The 25,233-nt window shown below is 37.8% G+C and overlaps 1 protein-coding gene across 1 annotated transcript in view; it reads right to left on the reverse strand.

The window, feature by feature from the left end:
• The window catches only part of HSPBAP1 (HSPB1 associated protein 1), a 49,393-nt gene that overhangs the window by 15,924 nt on the left and 8,236 nt on the right, over window positions 1-25,233 (reverse strand). The window contains exons 2-4 of the mRNA XM_003275535.4: window positions 20,426-20,611; window positions 11,430-11,611; window positions 1,739-1,875 (exon numbers count right to left, since the gene is read on the reverse strand). Coding sequence (XP_003275583.1) covers window positions 1,739-1,875; window positions 11,430-11,611; window positions 20,426-20,611 — 505 coding nt within the window. The remainder of the gene's footprint in view (window positions 1-1,738; window positions 1,876-11,429; window positions 11,612-20,425; window positions 20,612-25,233) is intronic.

The following is a 25,233-nucleotide window of genomic DNA, read 5'->3' on the forward strand; positions in this document are numbered from 1 at the left end:
TCTTCTACTTTTTAGTCCCACAGCTCTGTGAAACCTTCCTCTAGAGCATGGGCATTCTGCCTTGTATCATGGATACCTTGCACTCTGGCTGTAAACTCCCACCGTAGAGAGGGTGTCTTACTCCCTCACCTCTGTATCTACTGTAACACATGGTCCCTGTACAGAAGGATACTCAATGGATATTTACTAAAGCTATTTTATTATTCCACTTACATAAGGCCAGAAAATGTCTTATTACAAAGTTAAAATAAAGTGATATTAACTTTATTAATATCACTTTATTCAGGTATTTTTTGATGTTTTTCCAACTTGAATTTCTTTGGCTTGTTTCCAATTCAGAACACATGGACAGCAGCTACTTAAAATGTTGTCTCTCTTACCAAGTTTAAGGTTTCAGCCTGTTAACTCCACAAGGATAGAGACCACACTCATTTGATTGAATCGTGCATCCACAGAATGTAGCTATGTACCTGACACATTCTATGCCCTTTAATAAAGACGGAATGCATCAGAGAGTGGACTAACTTCTACCATTCTGTAATTCTCAGAGTTCTTCACATGTGAAATGTATCCACAGACATACTGACTGTTTCTCCTGAATCTACTCATAATCCTTTTCACATCTAATAGGTCTGAGAACTTGCACATGACCTTTTCTGTTTTACTCTCTGTGCTGCCCTGTAAATGTCCCACATGACCAGGAGAAAAGACTGGGGCATCATTAATTAGGGGAAAATAAGGCTGCACATACATCTGAGTACATCCTCCAAGTGGCACAAACACTTAGACTCTCATAGAACTCCAGAAACCAGGTATATCAAAAGCACTGCCTATCCCTAGTATCTTCTAGAGTCCACAGATAGATGCAGACAAAAACTGACCTAAGGTAACAATACACTGTATTGTGTCAGGTAGGCACAAACTAAAATTTAGAGTTGAAAGGGTCCAGTATTTTTCAAACCAGGATCGCTGGCAACCCTTGGAGGGGAGCTTGAGGGCAACAGTGAAGCCTCTTCCTTTCAACAAACTGCTCTGCTCTTATTTATTTAGATTTGGAGAAAGGGTGTTCCCATTTTTAAATAAAAGTTTGAAAACTACAAACTCTTATGTAAAAAAGAAAAGCTAAGCATAGGCTGGGCATAGTGGCTCACACCAGGACTTTGAGAGGGCAAGGCAGGAGGATGGCTTGAGGCCAGGAATTCGAGACTATCTTGGGCAACACAGAAAGACTCCACCTCTAAATAAAAAGTTTTTTAAATTAGCTGGGCATACTGGCACACACCTGTAGTCCTAGATACTTGAGAGGCTGAGGCAGGAGGATGGCTTGAGGCCCAGGAGCTATGATCATGCCATTGCACTCCAGCCTGGGCAACAGAGCAAGACTGTCTCAAATGTCTCTAATTTACAAAAAAAAAAAAAAAAAAAAAAAAAGACCAAGCAGAGAGCTGTCTAGCTGACCTGGGAGTGGAATCCCAGAGTTCTAGAATCAACTCTCTGAAGACAATCCTGATCATGATAAGGCACGCACCTGTAAACCACCATTTTAACTGTTCTCATTTCACAGAGGAGAAACCAAAACCAGAGGTTAAGAGGTCTGCCCTAATCATGAGGCAGGCTGACAGGATGGGGCTGGGACTACACCTCAGGGTATTGCCCTATTCTCTCTGCCACCCCTATTGCATGCATGCACACGTGCGTTACACACACACACAAACACACACACACACACACACATTACCTTCCTTGTACCTGGAATACCAAGTTACAACCATAGGAGTCCAGATGACAGGGTGTGTGGGCTCCCAGGGAGCCAATCCACAGTGTACTTTCCTGTCCATTTCTTCCAGGAAACCCGAAGTCAGACCATTTCACATCCTGTTTTGAAATAAAGTTGCAATCCATCAAGAACTAACCAACTTCTCTGTATGGTAATGCTGCCCATTTTCACTTACACATCTGTTATTTGGCAGTTGGAATATTCTATTATGGAAAATGCTACAGATGGAAGAGGTTAGGTTTCCAGAGCAGTTCAAGAAATCTTTTTAGCCAATAACATATTTGAATAACCACACTAATAGTAATCATTCAACAAATATTTACTGACCACTTACAACATGCCAGGCACTGTTCTGGAAGCTTGTAATGAATCAATGAACAAAAGAGACAAAATGCCCACTCGGATGAAGCTTACATTTTAGAGTTGGAAACAGACAATAAACAGACAGGATTATGCTGATATTTAGGGAAAGCGTGTTTTGGGCAGTTAGAACAGTGAATGCAGTGGAAATGGCATTATTTTAAATATCTCTGAGACACAACCGAAGAAGTCAGAAAGCCGTATTTCCTCTAAGCAGTGCAGATATTTGTGTATATACGCAACTTACTAACTTTGTGTACTTCAATGACCACATAAATGAAACCTTCTCCTACATTAGTGGGGTTACTTAAAACTATCAATGCTGGAGCCTTAGCTCATACCTACTAGATCAGTCTTCAGGTGAGGGTGTCAAAATACATCTTTTGAAATATACATCCATGGATGGCTTTCAATATATTCCCCAAAGTCATGAACTTCTTAAGTGCAACGATCTTTAGAACAGAGACAGCATAGTGCTCTGGACTTAAAACTCTCCATATGCCTGGTTCTGTGGGCAAATCCTGCCCAGGTCAACTACTGGGAAAAGCCTATACTTTCAGAAGCCGATGGCGCATTTGCAGCACAGAAAAATAGGGTCACACAAAAACCCAAATCCATGTGATTAAACAGATTTATAAGCTAGAAAAGAAAAAGAACATACTAGTAAACCAGGCATGATGGTTCTGCCTTATTTTTATTTTAATCATGAAGTTTTCCTTTCGGTTTTAAAAAATAAAAGCGAAAAAAAAAAACCAAAAAACACCCCACTTCCATGTGCAGCACATCGTTCTCCATGCTGACACTCCTTTTATCAGTAACTGCAGTCTAAATTTTCTATTTTTAGAGGGAAAACATTAACAGCTGTATTCAAAGAGAAAGGATTTTAAAGAGAAATTTAATGGATGGTTTTGAGGAAGACTAGAAAGAGCATTTTTTTTTCATTTTTGTTTTGAGTGATGAAAATGGCTGAATACGTGCACATAATTAATGTCTGTCATAGAAGGGGTAATTTTTGCAAGGTCAGCACCACTGTAAATGCACATGGCTCATACGTGGCAGTTCCAGTGGGTGGCAAAAATCCTGTTCTCTCTGCATGTAGCCTATAAGCTCCATACTGGGAGCTTACCCCTGTTTTCTCCATGCCTAATTTAGTACCTGGCTCAGGGTTAGAGCTTGGAACACACTGGCTGCTTGGGAGGGAAAGAAGAATCTGTTGACTTATGATGGTTAAAATAGTTCAGGCCAATGACATTTTTGAGTATCTACCATATACCTGGTATGATGCTGGGTGTTGGGGATACAAAAATTAATATAACACATGCCAACCCTTCAAATCTAACAATGGGCGATAATCCCATAAACAGAGCCTTTCAATATGATGTAACAAGTGCTCTGACACAATTATGCAGGGAATGCTTTAAGATCACAGCAGGAGGGCCCTGCACCCAAGCAGGGAGCTTAGGGGAGGCTTCCAATTAACCTGGTCCTTGTTGAACAATTTACCACGCCTCAGTCTGAAGAATTTAACTAAAGGTAGCTGAAAGCCATTCAGTATAAAAAGGAAAAAGGAGAGACTTGCCTTAGCTAAGAAGAGATAGGTTATGTGATTCTTAATCTTATAGATACATCCCTTCAGGAATCTAATGAATACCAAAGCCCCTTCTCCTTAGAAAAAAGCACACATGAAATTTCATATATACTTTCAAAGAGGTGACAGACCAACCCCACAAGAAAAACCCTGTTCTAGAGCCCTGCTTTGGAAAGAATCACTGAAGGAAGATTTTTCTACAGGGTGAGGTTACTGTATGAGAAACTGAGGAGAGGCTTCCCTGGCCTCTTGTCTAACAGTAATAATGACTTAAAAAGCAAAACTGTCAGCCAGGTGCGATGGCTTATGCCTGTAATCCCAGCACTCTGGGAGGCTGAGGTGGGAGGACTGCCTGGGTCCAGGAGTTCAAGACCAGCGTGGGCAATGTTTGGTGAGGCTCTGTCTCTACAAAAAGCTTTTTTTTTTTAACAAATTGGCTGGGCGTGGTGGCATGCACTTGTGGTTCCAGCTACTTGGGAGGCTGAGGAGGGAGGATCACTTGAGCTTGGGAGGTCAAGCCTTCAGTGAGCTATGTTTGCACCATAGCACTCCAGCCTGAGTGCCTGAGTGACAGAGCAAGACCTTGTCTCAAAAAAAAAAAAAAAAAAAAAGCAAAATTGTCAGTGTGAAAGTAGACAGCATTGAGAGTTGGGATTCTCTTCCCAATTAAGTTCAGCTACTTATGAGTAGTCAAATGTCTGAAGTCAATGTGGGCCCAGGAATGTGTCTTGCGTCTTGCTAGAAACAGGAGGCCCTGTTTGGGTGCGACATCTGTAAAACCAAAAAAGGTGATCACTGGGGTGATCTGTCCTGGAGTCTACTCATACATACCTCAAGAGTTGGAAAAATCTTTAAAAACCATCTATTCTCAGCAAGTTCTATCTACACCATCCCTGAAAAGAGCGACAAGTAGCTAGCTAGTTGACCACTTACTACAAAATCAGTATCTACTTCCTGGTAGCTTACAGAGGAGGGTCCTAGATCTGCCTTCTATAACTAAAGAGAACAAGTTTATTTCCTGCCAAAAATTGCTATTTTTATCAGAAAAACTGTCCAACTTCTCCTTTATCTTTTTTTTTTTTTTTTAACCTAGACGCAGCAGCATTAACTTTTCCTTCCAATTGCTCTTCTCTCAATTTCCTTTACTTTGTCAACAGCCCTAAAGCCTGGCTCCCAAACTGAACCCCAGACACAGTCTACACAGAACCTGTATCCATGCAATTGTAACATTCCATGACCCACACATCATACCATTAATACACTGTCAGACGGCACTTTTCTTTTTAAGCAACTAAATTATACCAAGGCTAATATTGGGCCTCCCTGTCTCTTACTTGCAAACTGTTGCTTAGCATATCTCTTCAGCCTTGACTTATAGTCAAGGACTAGCCTAATATTTCCTAATTTTCCTTGTGATTTACTATTTGACTTATGGATTATTTAGAAGTGTAATGTTTAATCTCAAATATTTGGGGATTTTTCAGCTATCTTTTTGTCATGAATTTTTAATTTAATTCTGTTATGGTGAGAGAACATACTTTGTATGATTTAAATCCTTTTAAATTATTGAAACTTGTTTTATGGCCCAGAATATAATCAATCTTGATAAAGATTCCATGTGCACTTGGAAATAGTGTTTTCTGTTGTTGGGTGGAGTGTTTTGTAAATGTCAATTAAATCAAGTTGATTGTTCAAGTCTCCTGTATCCTTACTGATTTTCTGTATATTTGTTTCACCCATTATAGAGACAGAGGTATTGAAATCCCCTTACTATAATTGCGTATTTGTGTTTTTCTCATTTTAGGTTGGTCAGTTTTGTTCATGTATTTTGAAACTGTTATTGGGTTCATACACATCTGGGATTATTATATCCGCTTGGTGAAGCGACCTTTTATTGTGATGAAATGACCCTCTCTACCTTGGGTTTCCTTGTTCTGATGTTAACTATGTCTGTCTCTTCCTTTGATTAGTGTTAGCATGAAAAAGGAGTACTTACTATATGATTCCATTTTTATGAAATTCTAGAACTGCCAAACTAACCCGCAGTGACAGAAAGTAGATCAGTGGTGTCTGAGAATGAGAGTGTAGGGAGAGACAGGTTAGGAAGGGACACTGGGAACCTTTTGGACATGATCAAAATGTTTGTCATCTTGAATGTGGTGATGGTTTCTTGGGTGTAGGTATATGTAAAACTTAATCAAACTGTTCATGTTAAATATATGCTGTTTATTATATATCAGTTATACCCCAATAAAGCTGTGTGTTTTTTTTTCTAATACAATGCTATTAGTACACTTTGGTCCCACTGTCTTGACACTAGCAGTTCTGTTCATCATTGCATTTGTACCATCAGTGCAAATGTCAACACTGTGAAATAAGCAAATATCATCTTAGAAGTATTATGAAAATAATTTTGATCTCAAAGATCCTCTGAAAGGGTGTCAGGGACCCCCACGGGTCTATGGGCCACTCTGGTTTACAACATCACAACTGTAATTACTCTATTTTTTTCTGTTCTGACTCCTCCTCTAAGTAATTCTAAAACAGTTTCTTATGAAAATACATTTTTTTGACATTTTAAAATTTATTTATTCATTTGTTTCAAATATCATTGTTTTAAATTGTCTTTTTCTCCTCATATAAGAGTGCAATTTCTTTTTTTTTTTTTCATAGTTTTTTTTTATTATACTTTAGGTTTTAGGGTGAAAATACATTTTAAATCATACTCCAGATTAAAATTAAAATACTTTAATCATGTTCACAAACATTTTATAAGTTAAAATTATATAAGGATAGCATTTAAGACCCTCCCAAGTATGGCTGATGCCACCTGTCTGCTCCATGCAAGGCCCTGTCCAGTCTCCCCACTGACCTATGTTCTCTCTTTCCTTCTGGCCTCTGCTCATGGCCCTTTCAATTTCTGCCTGTTAAAGTTCTATGTTTTAGGGCCTGGCTCAGGTTCAGCCTTGGCTATGAAGCCTTCTCAACCACTTGTCCCCATATCCATCTGTCCCTTGCCTTCCTTCCTGTATGTTTTATTTGGATTACTATTTAAATGGTAAGTGACACAGAACATTTGTGTCCTGTTCCTTTAACAATATTGTAAGCTCTTTGGGCAATGTTCTATAATTTTTTATTCCTGCAAACTGCTAACATAGTGCTGAATACATAATAGGTATTTGAATGATTATATAAGTGGATTTTTTCCTACTCCTACTATTTCTTGTTTTGATATTTCTCTGGTCTTTAGGACCCCTCAGAGAATGTTTTGACTTAAACCCCTAGCTTCACCTTTGTCAAATTTTCTGTGGCTTCTAGTTAATGAGTGTAGCATTTGTCAGCCTTGGTAAGAAATTCTTAATCTCTCTGGCCCTCTACTAGTTTTGTAAGTTTTTACTTATAGCCTCTACTTGAAGTTTCCTCCTATTAACTCTTTTCTTCCACAAATTAAATTCATCCATGAAAAATATGTACGTTGATAAATATACTAATATGATTGGAAAATATCATGTAGCCTCTAGATGGCCTAAAAGTATGATTTTTGACACGTAACTGACTTTTGTGTATAGCAAATAAATTAATCTTATTATTTTTTAGTTATACATCATATCGTTGACTAAATAAAGCATTTGTTTCGAACATTTTGTTCTCTACTTTCCTAGAAAGGTAGGGAATTTGTGACAGTACAAAACAAAATTTCTTGCTCTCAGACTCATTAGGTAAGAATGACAGGTTTTGCCTTTTGCAGTTATCAGTAAGTATCATCATAATTGAAGTTATTAAGAATCAACATGTAACAAAAGGGATTTTGCCCCACGGATGCTTCTCAGTAGATTCCATTTGATATTGTGATTTGAATCGGCTACTGAAGGTCAGAAGCCTTGTTAAGTCACCAGGACACAGAATCCCAAAATACAGTAGATGGAAGATTAGTTGTAACATGTCTTGGACTTTAAAACATAGCTATGAGAGCATATTGAAATTGAGGCAGGTGATTTGGTAATGAGTAATGGCGTCTGATGGCCAGTGATGCTTTCTGATGAGACAAGTTGGAATGTAAGAATTAAGGTGTTTATCGAGCCTATCGGTGGGTAGAGAGTTAATTACCTCTTTTCTGTTTATGTACCTAAGGTAATTTTTCTAAGGAAAAAGAGACTCAGACAATTGCTAATGTATAATGTCCACTTAAGGGGCTGTTTGAAATTTGGATTGAAATATTTATCCTTCGTAAATTTTGGATAGTAATTATAGTTAATTATATTATTTTAAAAGTTGCATTTTTGGCTTGGCATGATGGCTCATGCCTGCAATCCCAGCACTTTGGGAGGCTGAGGCAGGCAGATCACTTGAGTTCAGGAGTTCAAGGCCAGCCTGGTCAACATGGTGAAACCTCGTTTCTACTAAAAATCCAAAATTTAGCCAGGCATGGTGGTGCACACCTGTAATCCCAGCTACTCAGGAGGCTGAGGCAGGAGAATTGCTTGAACCTAGGAGGCAGAGGTTGCAGTGAGCCGAGATCATGTGACTGCACTCCAGCCTGGGTGACAGGGTCAGACTCTGTCTCAAAAAAAAAAAAAAAAAAAAAAAGAAAAAGAAACAGAAAAAGAAAAAGAAAAAAAAAAGAAATACATGAGCCTGAAAGCTTCCTAATACTATTTTTCTGATAAGAACAGTGGTATTAACAAATGTGACTTTTTGAATAATTAAATGTATCAAGTATACTGAAAATGTGTCAACATTTGGAAGATCTACTAATTCAGTAAGCCAATATTTTCCAAATGGTCCATGAATAACATTACATAAGATCCATTCTGTGCAAGACAGACCAATGGATTTTATTATAAGAGTACAGAGTTCATTAATTATAGGTTCAGATTTTATATTGCAACTAATGAACCTTTAAGAAACTACCCCTCATCAAGTTTGGTGTGGTATAAAAAAATCCACAATTATCTGAAAAGGCTGTTATTAATAAATACTTCTCCCTTTTTCAGCTTCATATGTGTGTGAGGCAAAATTTTCTTCATGTACTTTAAACAAACCAACAAATTGCAACAGCTTGAATGGAGAAGCAGAGAATCCAGCTGTCTTCTTACAGCCAGACATCAAGGAGACATGCCAAAATGTACAATAATCCATCCCTCTAATGACATTAACCATTTTTGAATATAGTTATTTTCTTAAAAATATTATTATGTTAACATATAGTGGGTTCCGTCATTTTAAATAAATTAATAAACATTTTAAAAATGTACCCATTTTAATGTTTAACTACCCACCATTTTATGACAGATATAAGAAAGCTTGAAACAGCAAGTAATAAGACTTGGTGGCTGAATGAATTAAACCAACACAGGTACCTGTGATGTAAGAAGACTTGGTGCCCAGAAAATTTTGAGACAAAAGATGATATAATCTTAATGGACTTGGTTATTCATAGCAGAATTAATTGCCATAATATGAGCTGACAGAAAACTCATTTAATTCAAAATATCAGATGTTATAAGGGCTCAGTTAGAATTCCAGCACATTGCCAAAAGGCTGCCCTTTATATCTGCACTTAATGGACAGGTCACATACTGCACAGTGCTGCCTTGCCTGGGATGGGACAGAACTACTAACAGGGTCAGATCAAAGACTCATCCAAGGCAGAGTGAGCCTACCCTCAGGCCAGAGAGTCCCAACAGGACTGAATGTATGCACACCCTCTGTAGGCACAGCAGTAATTAAAGCTCTGTAGTAGTTAAAGCTCTGAAGGCAGACTATTTGGATTACCCCTTCCTAGTTGTATAATCTTAGAAACGGTTTACTTAATCTCTTTGGGTCTCATTTTTCTTAAAATGGGGATAATTATTAAATCATAGAGTTACTTTGAGGATTATAAGTGTAAAACATTAGAAAAATTCCCCCCAAAAGTAAGTACTTGATCAATGTTACTATTAAGCAATATTTTACCTGAAATATGGAGAAAAGTACTAGTCTAATTTACAGAGTGGTGGGGGGTGGGTATGAGAAACATAACAAAACACTTTTAAAGTTAACTATGAAACCTGTAAGTTCCATAATTAAAGAACCATAAAGTGATCACAATTAAGGTTGTAAGAAAAAACATCTACCTTAAAATTATCATTTAAAAATGGGTAAATAGTAGATTTGGTATTGACTTTGAATTCAGGGTCATTTACTGAATGTTTTTAAAACCTATGCATTTCTTTAATGGGTATGAGAATGAAAATACATTCTCAACTAACAACTATGACAGGCCGGGCACAGTGGCTCACGCGTGTAATCCCAGCACTTTGGGAGGCCGAGGCTGGTGGATCACTTAAAGTCAGGAATTTGAGACCATCCTGGCCAACATGGTGAAACCCTGTCTCTACAAAACAATACAAAAATTAGCTGGGCATGGTGGCAGGCACCTGTAATCCCAGCTACTGGGGTCAGGGGGCGGGCGGTGGCTGTGACGGGAGAATTGCTTGAACCCGGGAGGCAGAGGTTGCAGGGAGTCAAATTGCGCCACTGCATTCCAGCCTGGGTGACAGAGTGAGACTCCATCTGAAAACAACAATGACAACAACAACAACAAAAACAACTATGGGGCAAGGTGACACATGTTTCCTTTTTTTTAAATAAAAAAGCAAAATTAAGCCAGGCGCAGTGGCACATTCCTATACTCCCAGCAACTCGGGAGGCTGAGATGCGAGGATCTATTATAATAACTATGTTAACATCGGCATTTACATCTTGACTCAACATAAAAAAGAAAAATATACACTGAATGGAAAATTACTGAGGAGCCAAAGAACTATCAGCCTATATGAAAGCCAAGTCCAGAGAGTGGGTGGTGGCAGAGAGGAGAAGGGGTAAACAGCCTGCAGGGATGGTGAAATACTTCTCTCCACAAAGAAGGGGAGGAAGAAGGACTCTGGAGCCTTGGCCTGAGTCAGGGCAAGGCAGAGTCCTCCAAACAGCCTCCAGGATGGCTCCCATTCCTGCCCCACACCTAAGACACATGGAAACAAGAGCAGAGAGTTTGCAAAATTATCTCACAAAATAAACTGCCAGTTTAAGGTAGAAAACACTTAAAAGAAAAGAGGATATGGTAGTCTGGAAACTCTGTTGTCAGTTATGTCAACATACGGCAAAGAACTTCCATAATTTTACTTCTGCAAGTCACTCCCACACTTCTACAGGGCTTCCACTACCAAATACTAGGAGCCAAGTGTTCTCTACCTCAGGCCATGAACTGCCAGAGAAAACAGCTGTCCAAAACCCCTAGAGCAGGTAGAAATTACAGCAGCAGCCTGGTCACAGCCCAAGGAATGCTCCTTCACAGAATCAGCTTTATGCTTTCATCTGCCTCACTGACGGGACAAGAACTTAAATGGAGGTCAGGAGGCAATGAAGTTTTATACACAATCTATGCTTCTAATGTACTCCAAACCAACTCAAGCACTGTTTAAAAGCAAAGGAGGGTGTGTAGGAAGTTTAGGAGTAGGAAAACAAGGAAGCCAGCTCATCTGTGTGAGCCAAATGGTACACTTCTCTTCAGCAAATCTTTTGGTTTGAGTGGGTGAAATACCCAAGACTCATGGTGATTACTTATGAGAGAAAAAGGCAGAGAAGGTGCCAGGGAGATTCTAATTTGTGATCTTTTCTCACAAACAAATTCCTACCAAGATTAGAAGGAAGGTTCTGACTTACCTGGAAAAGATCTGTCTTGTCTTCAAATAGACTGACAAAATATTTATAGTCAGCATAAGCCCAGAACTTGGAATGGTCATAATCTCTAAATGGTCCAGAAATACTAGACTGGTCACAGTTCCAGGTCAGAAACTCTTCAAGTGTAGCTTCTACGTAATTACATGTCGTTTCAAACTGAGGAACTGCAATGTAAGAGAATGCAACTTTAAATGTATAATGAACATATTTCCTAATTATTGTTTTTTTAAAACTAAAGATAATTTCAACCAAAAAATTAACTTTGAAGACTAACTAAAAATTCATTTTGAGCCAGGTGTGGTGGTGCATGCCTGTAATCCTAGTTTCTCTGGAGGTTGAGGCAGGAAGATGGCTTGAGCCCAGGAATTTGAGACTAGTCTGTGCAACAGAGCAAAACCCCATCTCCAAAAAAAATTAATTAAAAAATTTAAAAATTAATTTGTACTTGTTACATAATGAGTGCCATTTACAAAATTCACAATACTCAGGATTAAACATGAAAGTATAAAGCACAGTTTTAACCTTAAGATTAAAGACTACCCTATGACTAGATTTAGTAATCCAAACTTGAGGATTTAGTAAATAAAAACTTGAGGCACTATACAGTTAAATGCAAAATTTTATGCTGCTGACACTTAGAAAAGGCAAAGACCACAGAGATGAGGGTTGATCAGGAAAGCTTCAATAAAAGATGTATTATCTGTCCACAGTGGCTTGTTATTATGGGTATGACTCCAACGAGTCAAGATTGGAGTCTTGGATTGACGCAAAAACTATTCTAAAAGAATGATGAAATTAATTTTATTTTTGCAACTTAACAAGGAAGTTAATATTTAAGAAAACTGATTATGACTTCCTTTACAAAACATGAAATCCTTTCAAAACGTGACGTAGATCAGTTAGCACAGTGCTTGACACAGCAGATTTCAATAAATGTTCACCATTTTTTTTTATTTTTTGTTTTTGTTTCGAGACAGGGTCTTGCTCATCATACAGGCTCGAGTGCAGTGGTGCAATGTCGGCTCAGTGCAACTTCTGCCACCCAAGTTCAAGCGATCCTCCCACCTCAGCCTCTCAAGTAGCTAGGACTAGAGGCTACTCTAGTGGCCACCACCTCTGGCTAATTTTTGTATTTTTTAGTAGAGATGGGGTTTCGTCATGTTGGCCAGGCTGATCTTGAACTCCTGGCCTCAAGTGATCTGCCCACCTGGGCCTCCCAAAGTACTGGGATTACAGGCATGAGCCACTGGGCCCAGCCGATGTTAGGCACTATTATTAGTACTTCTTATCCATTCATATATTTACTTGGAACCCTTTAAAAGTTAGCTGAATCAGTAGCAGGAAGAGAAGAGTATTCACATTCTTCTTTCAACAGCCTTTGTCTTTTCTCTACGTTTCTGCCTGCAACTGCTTAGAATTATCCAATAATCTTTTTCCTTTCCCTTCTTTTTCCTAAGCCACAGAATGGCAGAGAGGTAATAGAGGTTAGGGTGTATGTCAATGAATCATCCTAATTCATCCACTTTAACTTGTCACCTCACTTTGAGAAGCAGGAGAACTTAACTAGGGCACATTTATCTAAAAGATTAAAATGTACATATTCAAGAACTATTTAAATTTTAACAATTTTTGTAAAGCACTTAGTGCCTGGCACATAGTAAACAATCAATATACATAAACTCTTAACATACCAACATTGGCCAGGCGTAGTGGCACATGCCTATAACCCCAGCACTTTGGGAGGCCGAGGTGGGAGGACTGCTTGAGCCTAGGAGTTTGAGAACATCCTGGGCAATACGGTGAAACCCTGTCTCTACAAAAAATACAAAAAAATTAGCCAGGTGTGGGAGCACGTGCCTGTAGTTGCAGCTACTCGGGCAGCTGAGGCAGGAGGATCAATTGAGCCCTGGAGGTTGAGGCTGCAGTGAGTAGAGATTGTGTCACCGCACTCCAGCCTGGGTGACACAGTGAGATCTTGTCTCAAAAAAAACAAAAAACAACCAAAAAAATTATCAACTTCATCAAAAATTTACCATAAAAGCACAGAAGTACATAAAGTTTAATTTTGACAAACAAAAGTTCATGCGGCAAGAAAGCTGCATGACTCTGGGAAATAGGAGTCATTTCTAAAAGATTTAAGTAACTCCACTGTAAGCCCAAACATATTATACTGTCTTAGGAGTTTTCACTTCCTAGAATTCAGTCCAACTGAATACTAACGCCATTAAATGAGCTACTTGCCCCTGGGGTGGACTAAGCAGGACTTTTCTGTTGAGGCCAGTTATCTCAGGCAAGCCTATTTGCAGCCCCCAGAACCTGGCCTCATTAGAAGACTTCATTTTCTGTTATAGCAAGCTCTGCACATTAAAAAATGTTAAATCTAAAAATGTAAAAATTACATACGAGAACTGTTACTGTCAGGGGAAAATTATCTTGAATGGAATGAATGGAAATGACAGATCTTTTCATTTTCATAATGATATAATTTTTTCACGCTTTCCTGGTAGTAGCATCATTAAAGGTACTGCTCTGATTTTTTTATAATGACAATTTCTCTCTGGGTAGTACAGTTGTTATTCTTAGTTTGTCTTATGCAATGAAATTATTCCTTTCTAATTTTACCATGATTCTTTCATTTAACGTTGAAGTGGTCTAGGCAACTATAACGTTCATCCTACTTACTGTAAAGTGCTAGGTAAGAAGCTCAACTGAGGTCAGGATTTGGCAGTAGTGTACAAGCTGAGCTTGCTTTTAATTATTATAAAAAGGGGTCCTAAAATAGTTTCTGCACAACAGGATAACAACTATTTCTCCATTTTGTTAAACTTTCATCATTTTACAAATAAGAAATAATACGTGATGCATAAACTCTAAACAGGTCTTTTGATCACTCTATCCCCCTGCTTTCAGATGTTCAGGGTTATTTCTACAACTGCTGGCCAAATTTACTGCCAACTGAGATACAACACTGCCACTGAGCACGTATCTTGGGAAACAAATCAGATCCAAAATGCTATGTGATGTTCTCTATCTGCTTCCTAAAATAAACTAGGGAACACATGATATTAAAAAATGCCAATTATTAACACTTCTATTTCAAGTATTCTAGATAAATTCTAACCAAGACCTAAGACCTAAAACAGAAATAAGAAATATACTCAACAGAGAGGAAACAAAGTTATCCTTACTTTTAAAATCATATGCCTGTCTAACTAGAAAACCCACAAAACAACAAAAAACTACCTAGACTAATAAGTAGGTACACACAATATAAACACACAGAAACAAATGGCTTTTCTCTATGACCAATCACAACCAGTAAGAAAACTGTAACAGGCAAAAATATTTCCTTCGTAACAGCTATAACAAATTTACAATATTTTAAGGAATCTGTAGACCTATATAAAAACTATAAATCATTTTACTGAGAGCCAAATAGACTTGATAAGTAAAGATAACATGTTCCTGTGTGGGAAGATACAGTATTATAACAATGGGATTAATTAATTATAGAGCTTAATGAATTTTCATTTGAAATCCCAACAGGATTTCTTTACAGTGAGAACTTCGTGTAACTCTAAAGTTCATTTAGATGTACAAAATTCAATAATACCTAAGAAAAAAGGGTAATTAGGGAGGATGAATTATATATTCAAATATTAAAATACATACCAGAACTAAAATCATGTTTTAAAACTGTTTTACTGGCCCCCAAACTGGTAGCTTAATATGTGGCCCAAAAACTGATGCTGGAATATACAAGAATATAGTAATATAATAAAGGTGATTTCCAAAGTCAGTAGGGTAAAAAATAAATATTCAGTAAATGGTACTGGAATAAAATTTCCAAATTTAGCTATTTGTGTAAAAAAAAATTCATTGACTACCATATACCAAAATAAATAAGAAATGGATAGTTAAATGTAAAAAAGAAATCACTAATCAATTAGAAAAAAATTACTAGAATATTTCTCTATTTTCAGGATAAAGAAGGAATTTCTGAAGTTAAAATAAAAATGTTAATAAAGCATTATTTGATTATATAAAAATATAAAACTGTGAAGCTAAAATGAGAAAGCAAACAATAACTAGGAAGCTTATTAGTTAACAACATAATCTTCTCTTTTTTCATTTGTTTTACTTTTTTTTTTATTTCTAGAGGCAGGGTCTTACTCTGTTGCCCAGGCTGGAGGGCAGTGGCGTGGTCAGAACTTTGAACTGCTGGGCTTAAGCAATCCTCCTGCCTCAGCTTCCTGAGTAGCTAAGACTACAGGTGTGCACCATCACACCTGGCTAATTAAAAATTTTTTTTTTGTAGAGACAGGATCTTGCTATGTCGCCCAGGCAGTTCTGGAACTCCCAGTCTCAAGTGATGCTTCTGTCTAGGCCTCCTACAGGGCTGGGATTTTAGGTGTGAGTCACTGTGCCATGCCACAATCTTCATGATATATACGAAGAATTCAAAAAAATTTTTAAACCCTAAAATCCCAATAAGGAAATAGTCAAAGACCAATTATCAAGAAAAAATAAAAATTACTAATAAACACGAACATATGTTCAACATCACCAGCAATCAAATAAATGCGTTTTTCTTGGGTTTTCTTTTTTTTTTTTTGAGACAGAGTCTCACTCTGTAGCCCAGGCTGGAGTGCAGTGGCACTATCTTGGCTCACTGCAACCTCTGCCTCTGGGGTTCAAGCGATTCTCATGCCTCACCTCCCAAATAGCTGGGATTACAGGTGTGCACCACCACGCCAGCTAATTTTTTGTATTTTTAGTAGAGACGGGGTTTTGCCATGTGCCCAGGCTGGTCTCGAACTCCTGAGCTCAGGTAATCCGTCCACCTCGGCCTCCCAAAGTGCTAGGATTACAGGCATGAGCCACTGTGCCCGGCCAAATAAATGTTAATTAAAATAATGAGATAACATTTTTCACGTAACAGGGCCTCGCTCTGTCTCCCAGGCTTGAGTGCAGTAGCCTGATCACAGCTGACTGCAGCCTCGACCTCCCAGGCTCAGGTGATCCTCCCATCTCAACCTCCTGGGTAGCTGGGACAACAGGTGCACGCCACCATGCCCAGATAATTTTTTTGTACTTTTTCTAGAGACAAGGTTTTGCTATGTTGCCCAGGCTGGTCTTGAACTCCTGGGCTCAAGCAATCCTCCTGCTCCAGCCTCCCAAAGCACTGGGATTACAGGCATGAGCCACCATGCTCAGCCTGAAAGATTTTTAAGATAAATTTCAGTTTTGGCCAAGGAGTAGCAAAACAGGAACCCTCACATGTTCTGAAAAGAATGTAAATAGAAACCACCTTCGTGCAAAGCCCTTAGCCGTATGTTTCAAAGCCTTTCATTCTTTCACTTCACAAATTGAATGTCCATTAGGTGCTCAGCCCATGATGAGATGTGGCCCTTGCCCTCACAGAAGTGACCTTCTTGAGGGGAAGAGACTTTAAATAGGTAATTATACAACCATGTGATTACAACTGTGCTAAGTGTTAATAAGAAATACAAAGTGTTCTGAGATAATTGAATAGTCACACCTGATTTGGGGTATGGGGAAGGATAGATTTGGTCAGGAAAAATGACATTTAAGCTAAGATCTGACAGAAGGAGATGAATTAATTAGGTAAAGTTGGGGGAAAGGGAAGTGAGAAAAGAGAGGCTAGACACAGGGAACTACATACACATGCAAAGGCCCTGAAGTAGGAAGAAACAAAGCCCTGGAAATACAGAAACTGAAAAATGCTTGTCTGGCCTGAGCTCAGGGAAAGAAATGATGCTGGGCCTTCCACACCACAATGGACATTTTGGTCTTTAGCCTAAGCATAACTGGAAGCCATTTAAGTGTTTTAAGCAGAGAAATAAGATTAGATTTGTTTTCCTAAAAGTCGCCTCTGGCTTCAGTATGAGGAATGGTGTGGGAAGGGAGGGCAAGGGGTGCAGAGAGACTAGGATGAGGCCACGCAACTATGGAGGTGAGAGAGTGAGCAGGGTAACACCCACTAGAGGATGGCTGTGGAGACAGACAGAAGCAGGCAGATGCTAGATATTTAGTATGTAAGTCACTGAGTCACAAGACACCACTCAAGACAGGCAATCAGAATGACTCAGAGCTTCTGGCGTAAGAAGCTTCACAGATAGTTCTGCTACTGATGATAATGCTCATATCCTTTGATCCAGTAACTCTCCTTCTAGGTATCAATCCTAAGGAAGTAATCAGAAACTTTGACAACATTTGTTTGCAAAGATGTTCATTACAGTCTTTTTAAAATTTAAAACTTGTAAGCAATCTATCATCAAAACTTTAAAATAAATTATGATACTACCAAAAAATGAAATATTAGGTAGCCATTGAAAAATCATACAATCTCAAGAGAAGCTGCTCAGAGTGAAGGAAAAAAAAAAAGCAAGCTGTGAAAATTAATGTAACTTTATTTTTAAAATACAAAAAGGCCTACATGGGCATACCTCAAAATATAACTAGTGATTATCTCTGGGTAGTGGGGCATTTGCAAGTCATATACTTAATAGGGGTAGTATCTAGAATATATAAAGAACTCTTTTTTTATAACTCAATAATAAAAAGACAAAAACAATTAGAAAATGGGCAAAGGATTTGAATAGACATTTTTCCAAAGAAGATATACAAATGGCCAATACACACATAAAAAGATGCTCAGCATTATTAGTCATTAGGGAAACACAAATCGAAACTATAATAATACTTCCCATACACTAGAATAGTTATAATTTTTTTTCTTTTTTTTTTTTTTTGTACTTTTAGTAGAGATGGGGTTTCACCATGTTGGCCAGGCTGGTCTCAAACTCCTGACCTCGTGATCTGCCCACCTCGGCCTCCCAAAGTGCTGGGATTACAGGCATGAGCCACTGTGTCCGGCCTAGAATAGCTGTAATTTTTAAAATGGAGTGTTGGCAAGGATGTCGAAAAAACTGGAACTCTCATACATTGAAGGTGAGAATATAAAATGGTGCAGCTGCTTTGGAAAACGGTTTCTCAAAATGTTAAACACAGAATTACTGTATGACCCAGCAATTCTACTCCAAGAGAAATGAAAATACATGTCCACACAAAAATTTGTAGATGAATGTTCATAGTAGCATTATTTGTAATAGCCAAAAAATGGAATGACTCAAATGTCCATCAACTGATGAATAGATAAAATGTACATATTCGTACAACAGAATATTATTTGGCAATAAAAACAACTGAAGTACTGATACATATTACAACATGGATGAACCTTGAAAACACACTAAATGAAAGATGCCAGGCACAAAAAGGCCAATATTAAATGATTCCACTTATATGATATATTCTAAGTAGTCAAATTCATAGACACAAAGTAAATCAGTGGTTGCCAGGGCCTGGGGTAAGGCAGAATGGAAAATGATGGCTTAAGGGGTACTGGGCTTCTTTATGGGATACTAGCAATATTCTAGAATTAGATAGTAGTGATGGTTGTACAATATCGTGAATATACTAACAACCAATGAATTGCATACTTTTAAATGGCTAAAATGCTAAATTTTATGTTATGTGTATTTTATTTAATAAAAAAGCACATTGTCTTTACTAAAAGCTCAGTCATTTCTCACCACCTCAGAGAGTTATTTTCCTTTTTTGTGTGCTTAAGTATTAACTTGAAAATGTCAAATTACTGTGTCTTATCTATAAAATGGGATAACAGCAGCTCTGTACTAACGTTTTAGAAAGATTAAGAAAGCTAATACTGTATGTGCAAAGTATTCATGACTGTGCCTGCAACAATAACTTTAAATAAATGTTAGCTATTGGTAGTATTGTATTTGGAGTCTAACTAGAATGTGAAAAAATTACTATTTCTATTTTTCTCCAAATTAGTGTCTAACAGACACTTCAATGAGAGGCAGATTTCTGCGACTAAAATCAAGAAGGAAAAGGCACAATTTGATTTTTATGTTATTGCTGCTGGTCTAAGATTGAATTTTAAACAGTTTGGTCTCTGATTATAATGAGATGACAAGAGTTCCAGGTATATTCAACATGCTACATCTGTCACAGGAGTACAAAGGGGTTCCAGACACCAAAAACTAAATAATTCTGTCAGCTATACTACAAGGTCGAAATGAGAGAAAGCAGCTTGGAGCAGCAGGAAGGGAAGCTGGGGACTTTTCTAGTTCTCCTGAGCTATTAATAGATATTAATAAGCCACTTTACCTCAATGCTTAAAAAACTGAAATTCTAGACTACCAAACTTACCCATATTGAAATACAAGTTAAACACCAGAAAAATGATTATAGATTGTCTTAGATTAGAAACAGTAGTTTTAGAGTTAATGGTAAATTATCTAAATTTTAGAGTTAATGGTAATTGCTTTATCTGAAAATAGGGCAAACAAATCAAAATGTTATGTCTTCAGAAAAGACGAGGCAAAATCTATTTGCTTAAGAGAATAAAAGAGCGAGCTTTACATATGTTTCATGTTTGTGCAATGCAAAACAGGTCCGTCAGTCAATAAAGCAGAGGGATAAAATTACAACCAAGTAATTATACAACTATAAATAGTGCCTGAAGCCACAAATAAAATGACACATTCTACTTGAGGAAAAAGTGGATGAAGCTATTAGATTAGTATTGGTCTAATAGGAATATAAATAAGAGCACATTAACAAATATTTATTAAGTGTCTAACATTTAATGAACCACAATAATGTCTAGCAATATACATATAAGATACATGAACAAATACATTTTGTATGGGGTTATAAACTATAGACTGTTTTGTCAGACAAAAATAAAAAACACTTAAGCCAAAATGTTTTCCAAATCTTCCAATAAAACGTTCCTATATGTGCAGTGAATGGTCAAAAAAAGGATCAGAAAGAAAGGATTCTCAAGAGATCAGGAGGCCACTGCTGGGAATGCAGGGATGTTCCTGAAGAGACATTATGATGGTGATTACCTATAGTCATACCTGTGCTCATGCTTTTCATCCCCATTCTGAATCGTATCCGCTTGCCATCAAGGACCTCCGAAAGGTATTTAGCATTCCAGTGTCGTGCTGGCCAATCAAACACCATGTTACAGAAGATTGCAGGTTGTTGTAAAGACATGATAATTTCTTTTGCTTTCTCTGGCATAAAAGGTTTGACATGTTTACCTAGAAAGAGAAATGAATAGAGCAATAGATAGAAAACTATCAAGTTTTTTCATACAATATGGAGAAAAAAATAGCCAATATTGTTTTTATCATGGCAAATCATTCTCTACAATTACAATGATGTATACTTCATTTACTGCTGTTTATATACATATGTGCCCTCAAAAGACCTAATTCTTTTCTTTTTTTAGATCCAGGGGTATATGTGCAGGTTTGTTACATGGGTATATTGTGCAATGCCAAGGTTTGGGTTTCTATTGAACCTATCACCCAAATAGTGAGCACAGTATTCAATAGGTAGTTTTTTAACCCTTGCTCCTCTCCCTCCCTCCCCTCTTTTGAAGTTCCCAGTGTTTATTGTTCCCATCTTTATGTCTGTGTGTACTTGATGTTTAGCTCCCACTTATAAGTGAGAACTTGTGGTATTTGGCTGTTTCTGCATTAATTTAGGATAATGGCTTCCATCTGCATCCATGTTGCTGCAAGGGAAATTTCATTCTTTTTTATGGCTGCATAGTATTCCATGGCATATATATACACACCATATTTTCTTTATCCAATTCACCATTAGTGGGCACCTAGGCAGATTCCATCTCTTTGCTATTGTGAATAATGCTATGATAAACACGAGGGCAGGTGAAAAGACCTAATTCTTGAATGATTTTTCTCATACTAAAATTTAAGTGTTTAAATTTTGGTAGATATTTACAATATTCGATGTCAAAAATGAAACTTTAGTGTTAAAAAAGGCTTTCCAACTACATCTTCAAATTTTAAAAGATATGATTTTTTGGAAAATACTACCTCCTAAGTAGAGGATTATGTAAGAAATGCTGATGGGAACTACTCTCGAACAAGTAGAGTTGCTGGAGTCAGCCACAATTCTACTTGTTATGTCACAGGTTAATGCCAGAAAGACTAGTGAGTCAATATAGCAGTCAACCTGGGAGGGGAAATATTATTTTTATTGCAATTTTAAAAGGATAAAAGATGTACTTAGATGGCAATCAATATTAATCCTTGGTTTCAACTGCATCTATAAACAGTACAGAAGAGCTGTACAAACCAACACTGTAACTTACTATTTAAATAAATTTCACAGAATCATAAAATATTAATCTTGGATAGAACAGTAAAGATTAGTATTTTTTGAATAAAAGAACAAGCAAGTTTCTCTTTTAGAGACATCTTAAGATGGCAAGTTTTTGGGGAGGTTTAAAAAACGCTTTATACTTTCTGACTCTCAAAACATATATTTATGATTCTCAAGAACAATCAGCTAACCCTCTATTTTAGTTACTTTATCTGTAATTACACTTAATTCAAAAATCAAGAAAAATTCATAAATAACCCAAATTCTTCTATCACCCAACCTTCTTCTCTATGATAAAAGGAAGAGGGATAGGGAAGGAATCATCAAAGAACTTGAGTAATTTGTGTTTGTCTAAAGGTAAGGCTTATTTTTAAAGAAACTGAAAACTTAAATCAGTTTGGCCTCCTTTCTCAAACAAGGGCAAAAACTTGGAATCCCTTCTTAAGCCCTCAGTGAAAGTCAGCAGGCTCTAAGCCCTTGGCAGCTGACATTTTGAGAACAATCTGTTACCTTCTACACAGTCATCATTCTAAATGAGGAGGGCAACGTGGATGCTTAGAAGGGAAAGGCAGAAGATTCAGGGAATGCGTGCAGTGAGAAAGAGAAGGCACCCTTGGTCTCACTGAAAAGCAGCCCCTGGTTTATCTTCAGGTGACCTTTACATGGTAAAGAGCCTTGTAAAGGATAACATTATGTGACCAAGAATACAATTTTCTGTTTTTCCTTGACATGGTTGCTTTTTGTTGTGTTTTTCACTTTTGACATGTACAGCAACTTTGCATTCAAGTTCTTCATCCTTCCATACAGGCCTATGAATCTAAGTACAAGATTACCTATATTGCAGTGCACCAAATCTTCCTGGTCTTGATGTGCCTGGATTCTGTGTGTATGAAAATGAACATCCACATTTTTTTATTATATGTTTTTAAGGTTTTGCTGTAGACTACTTGTTTGGAACGTCAAATTTCTCCTCTACCCTCTTAAAGTCTCTAGCTGTGACTGATGTAAAATAGGTTAACAGAGAAAAGCATACAAACATTATTCAGTACTTTTTACATGTACATGGGAGCTCTCACAAGAAAAATGAAGACCGAAAGAAGCAGTCAGAGCTTAACATCTATATAGTAGGTTGGACAAAGAGTAAATTTAGAAAATGTGACAAGACAAAGAAGCTGGGTGAGTGCAGTTAATTGTGGAAAAGTGACTGGGAAGACAAGGGTTGGTTTAGCAAGGTTTGTTTGTACAGATTTCTCTCAGCCTTATTACCCATCTTTGGTTATAAGAATGTCTTCCTTGTTCCTGGTACAGGGAGGGCAACTTTGACATGGAAGTTTTACCTCCCACTTTTGGGAAGAAAAAGGGAGCTCAAAATGACCTTCTTGCATCTGCTGTTTTTCAGTCCCTTTTTTTTTTTTTTTTTTTTTTTTGAGTCTTGCTCTGTCGCCAGGCTGGAATGCAGTGGTGCAATCTTGGCTCACTGCAACCTCTGCTTCCCGAGTTCAAGTGATTCTCCTGCCTTAGCCTCCCGAGTAGCTGGGACTACAGGCATGCACCACCATGCCCAGCTAATTTTTATATTTTTAGTAGAGATGGGGTTTCACCATGTTAGCCAGGATGGTCTCAATCTCTTGACCTTGTGATCTGCCCACCTTGGCCTCCCAAAGTGCTGGGATTACAGGTGTGAGCCACCGTGCCCAGCCTTTTCAATGCCTTTTACCCAAAATAATCAATATACCAAAGTGGCATATTTGGGGGTGGCATATTTTGATCCCTATACTATAAAAAGCTATAATCATGTTAAATAGTATTCTGTTTTTCATGGCATATAAATTGGAATCATCCTTTGGGAAACAACTGGGAAAATGAAAGAACTGTTCATTATCTCAGTAACTCGTGTTATAGGAATTTACTGTAACAAATAATCATAAGCTATGTATAGCATACACATACACACACACACAAATGTCTACTACCACACTATAACAACAAAAAATGTAAACAACCTAATGCCCCAAAGCAGAAAAATATTTACTAAATTATGACAAGGCAATCCCATAGTATACTATATCCACTAAAAATGAGGGCTGTCTAGAAATATGTAGAGATGTGAGGTGGGAAGGGAGAGTTGGACCTGAAGTTGACTCAGAGAGCTATTGCAATAGCCAAGTGATAAGTATGATACGGGCCTGAACAACAGGGGTGGCAGTGAGTAAGTCAGAGATGGTGAAGATGAAGAAACACTAAGAGAATAATATCAAAGGCTATTACAACCAGAGATGTGGGGTGAGAGTCAGATGCAGCCAAAAGACTGAAGTGTCTAGACTTGGTGACTTGCCTTAAGAGAAGTCAGGAACAATAGCTCATTCTGTTGGGAAGATGAGTAGTTTGATTTTGAACACAGGCATCATAACAATACCATACATTTAACTGTTTAATGCTTCACTGTTTACAATGCACTTTTACATACATTAAAAGTGCTCATCTCATAAGAAGCCTGTAAAACAAAGGCAGAGACGGTAATTCATTTCCATTAACTGAAGGAAGAAATGGAAGCTTAGATGTCAGAGGACTGGAACCAGATTTATCAGGTCCCCTCAGTCCAAGTCCAGTGCTCTTTCCACTGCACAATCTTATTTCTAGAGAATTGACTGTGCGACTTAACTAGGGCTAAAAACTCAGAAGAAAAAATATAACCTGAAAGGATACACAGGAAAGCTCAATTCATAGATAATCATTCACATGTGCTCCGGGGAGAGAGGATTGTTTTGAGGAGCGCATGAGTGTATGTGCACGTACGTGCACTCATGGCAGGGAGTGCTAGTCGCCTGTGACAAAGACTCTTTGCTTGGCCAAACTTTAGTCAGGCTTTGATTCTTCTGCTAGGTCCATCTATGCACTTCCTTGTAAAACCCAGTTTTAGGAAAGAACCTTGCTAAGTCAGTTTAGCAAGAACTGCCCCCATCCCTGATATCTGATTAGGTTCTTCACCCTCAACCAACCTCCAGGTGATATCTGATCACCTTGGCCTGCCTTCAGCAAGAATCCTGTTAAGTTGGTTTTGCCAGATTTCCCCTTACCCCTGATGTTTTCTCTTAGTAATTTCTCATCCACTGACTCTGCTCCTTGGCTGTAAATTCTCACTTGCCCATGCTGTCTTTGGAGTTGGGCCCAATCTCTCTCCCCAACTGTGAGACCCTGTTACAGTAGTCCTTATATCTATGGTGATGGTCCTGAATAGAGTTCCTTACCATGCTTTAACAAGTGTCACTGAATAATTTTTTTCTTTAACTTCTACTTACCCAATACTCATTCTCTTTTTCCTCATTAAAAGAACTTTGGGCAACAGGAGTGACTGAAAAATTTTATTTCCCAGACTTCTTTGCAGACAGGAGTAGCCAAATATGGATAGATAGATAGATAGACAGACAGACAGACAGATAGATATGGTATATATATATATATAAAATTTCCGTGTGTGTGTGTGTGTGTGTGTGTGTGTGTGCGCACGCACATATGGAAGTTGTGAGTC

The sequence above is a fragment of the Nomascus leucogenys genome, chromosome 21 (genome assembly GCF_006542625.1).
Source record: "Nomascus leucogenys isolate Asia chromosome 21, Asia_NLE_v1, whole genome shotgun sequence".
NCBI lineage: Eukaryota > Metazoa > Chordata > Mammalia > Primates > Hylobatidae > Nomascus > Nomascus leucogenys.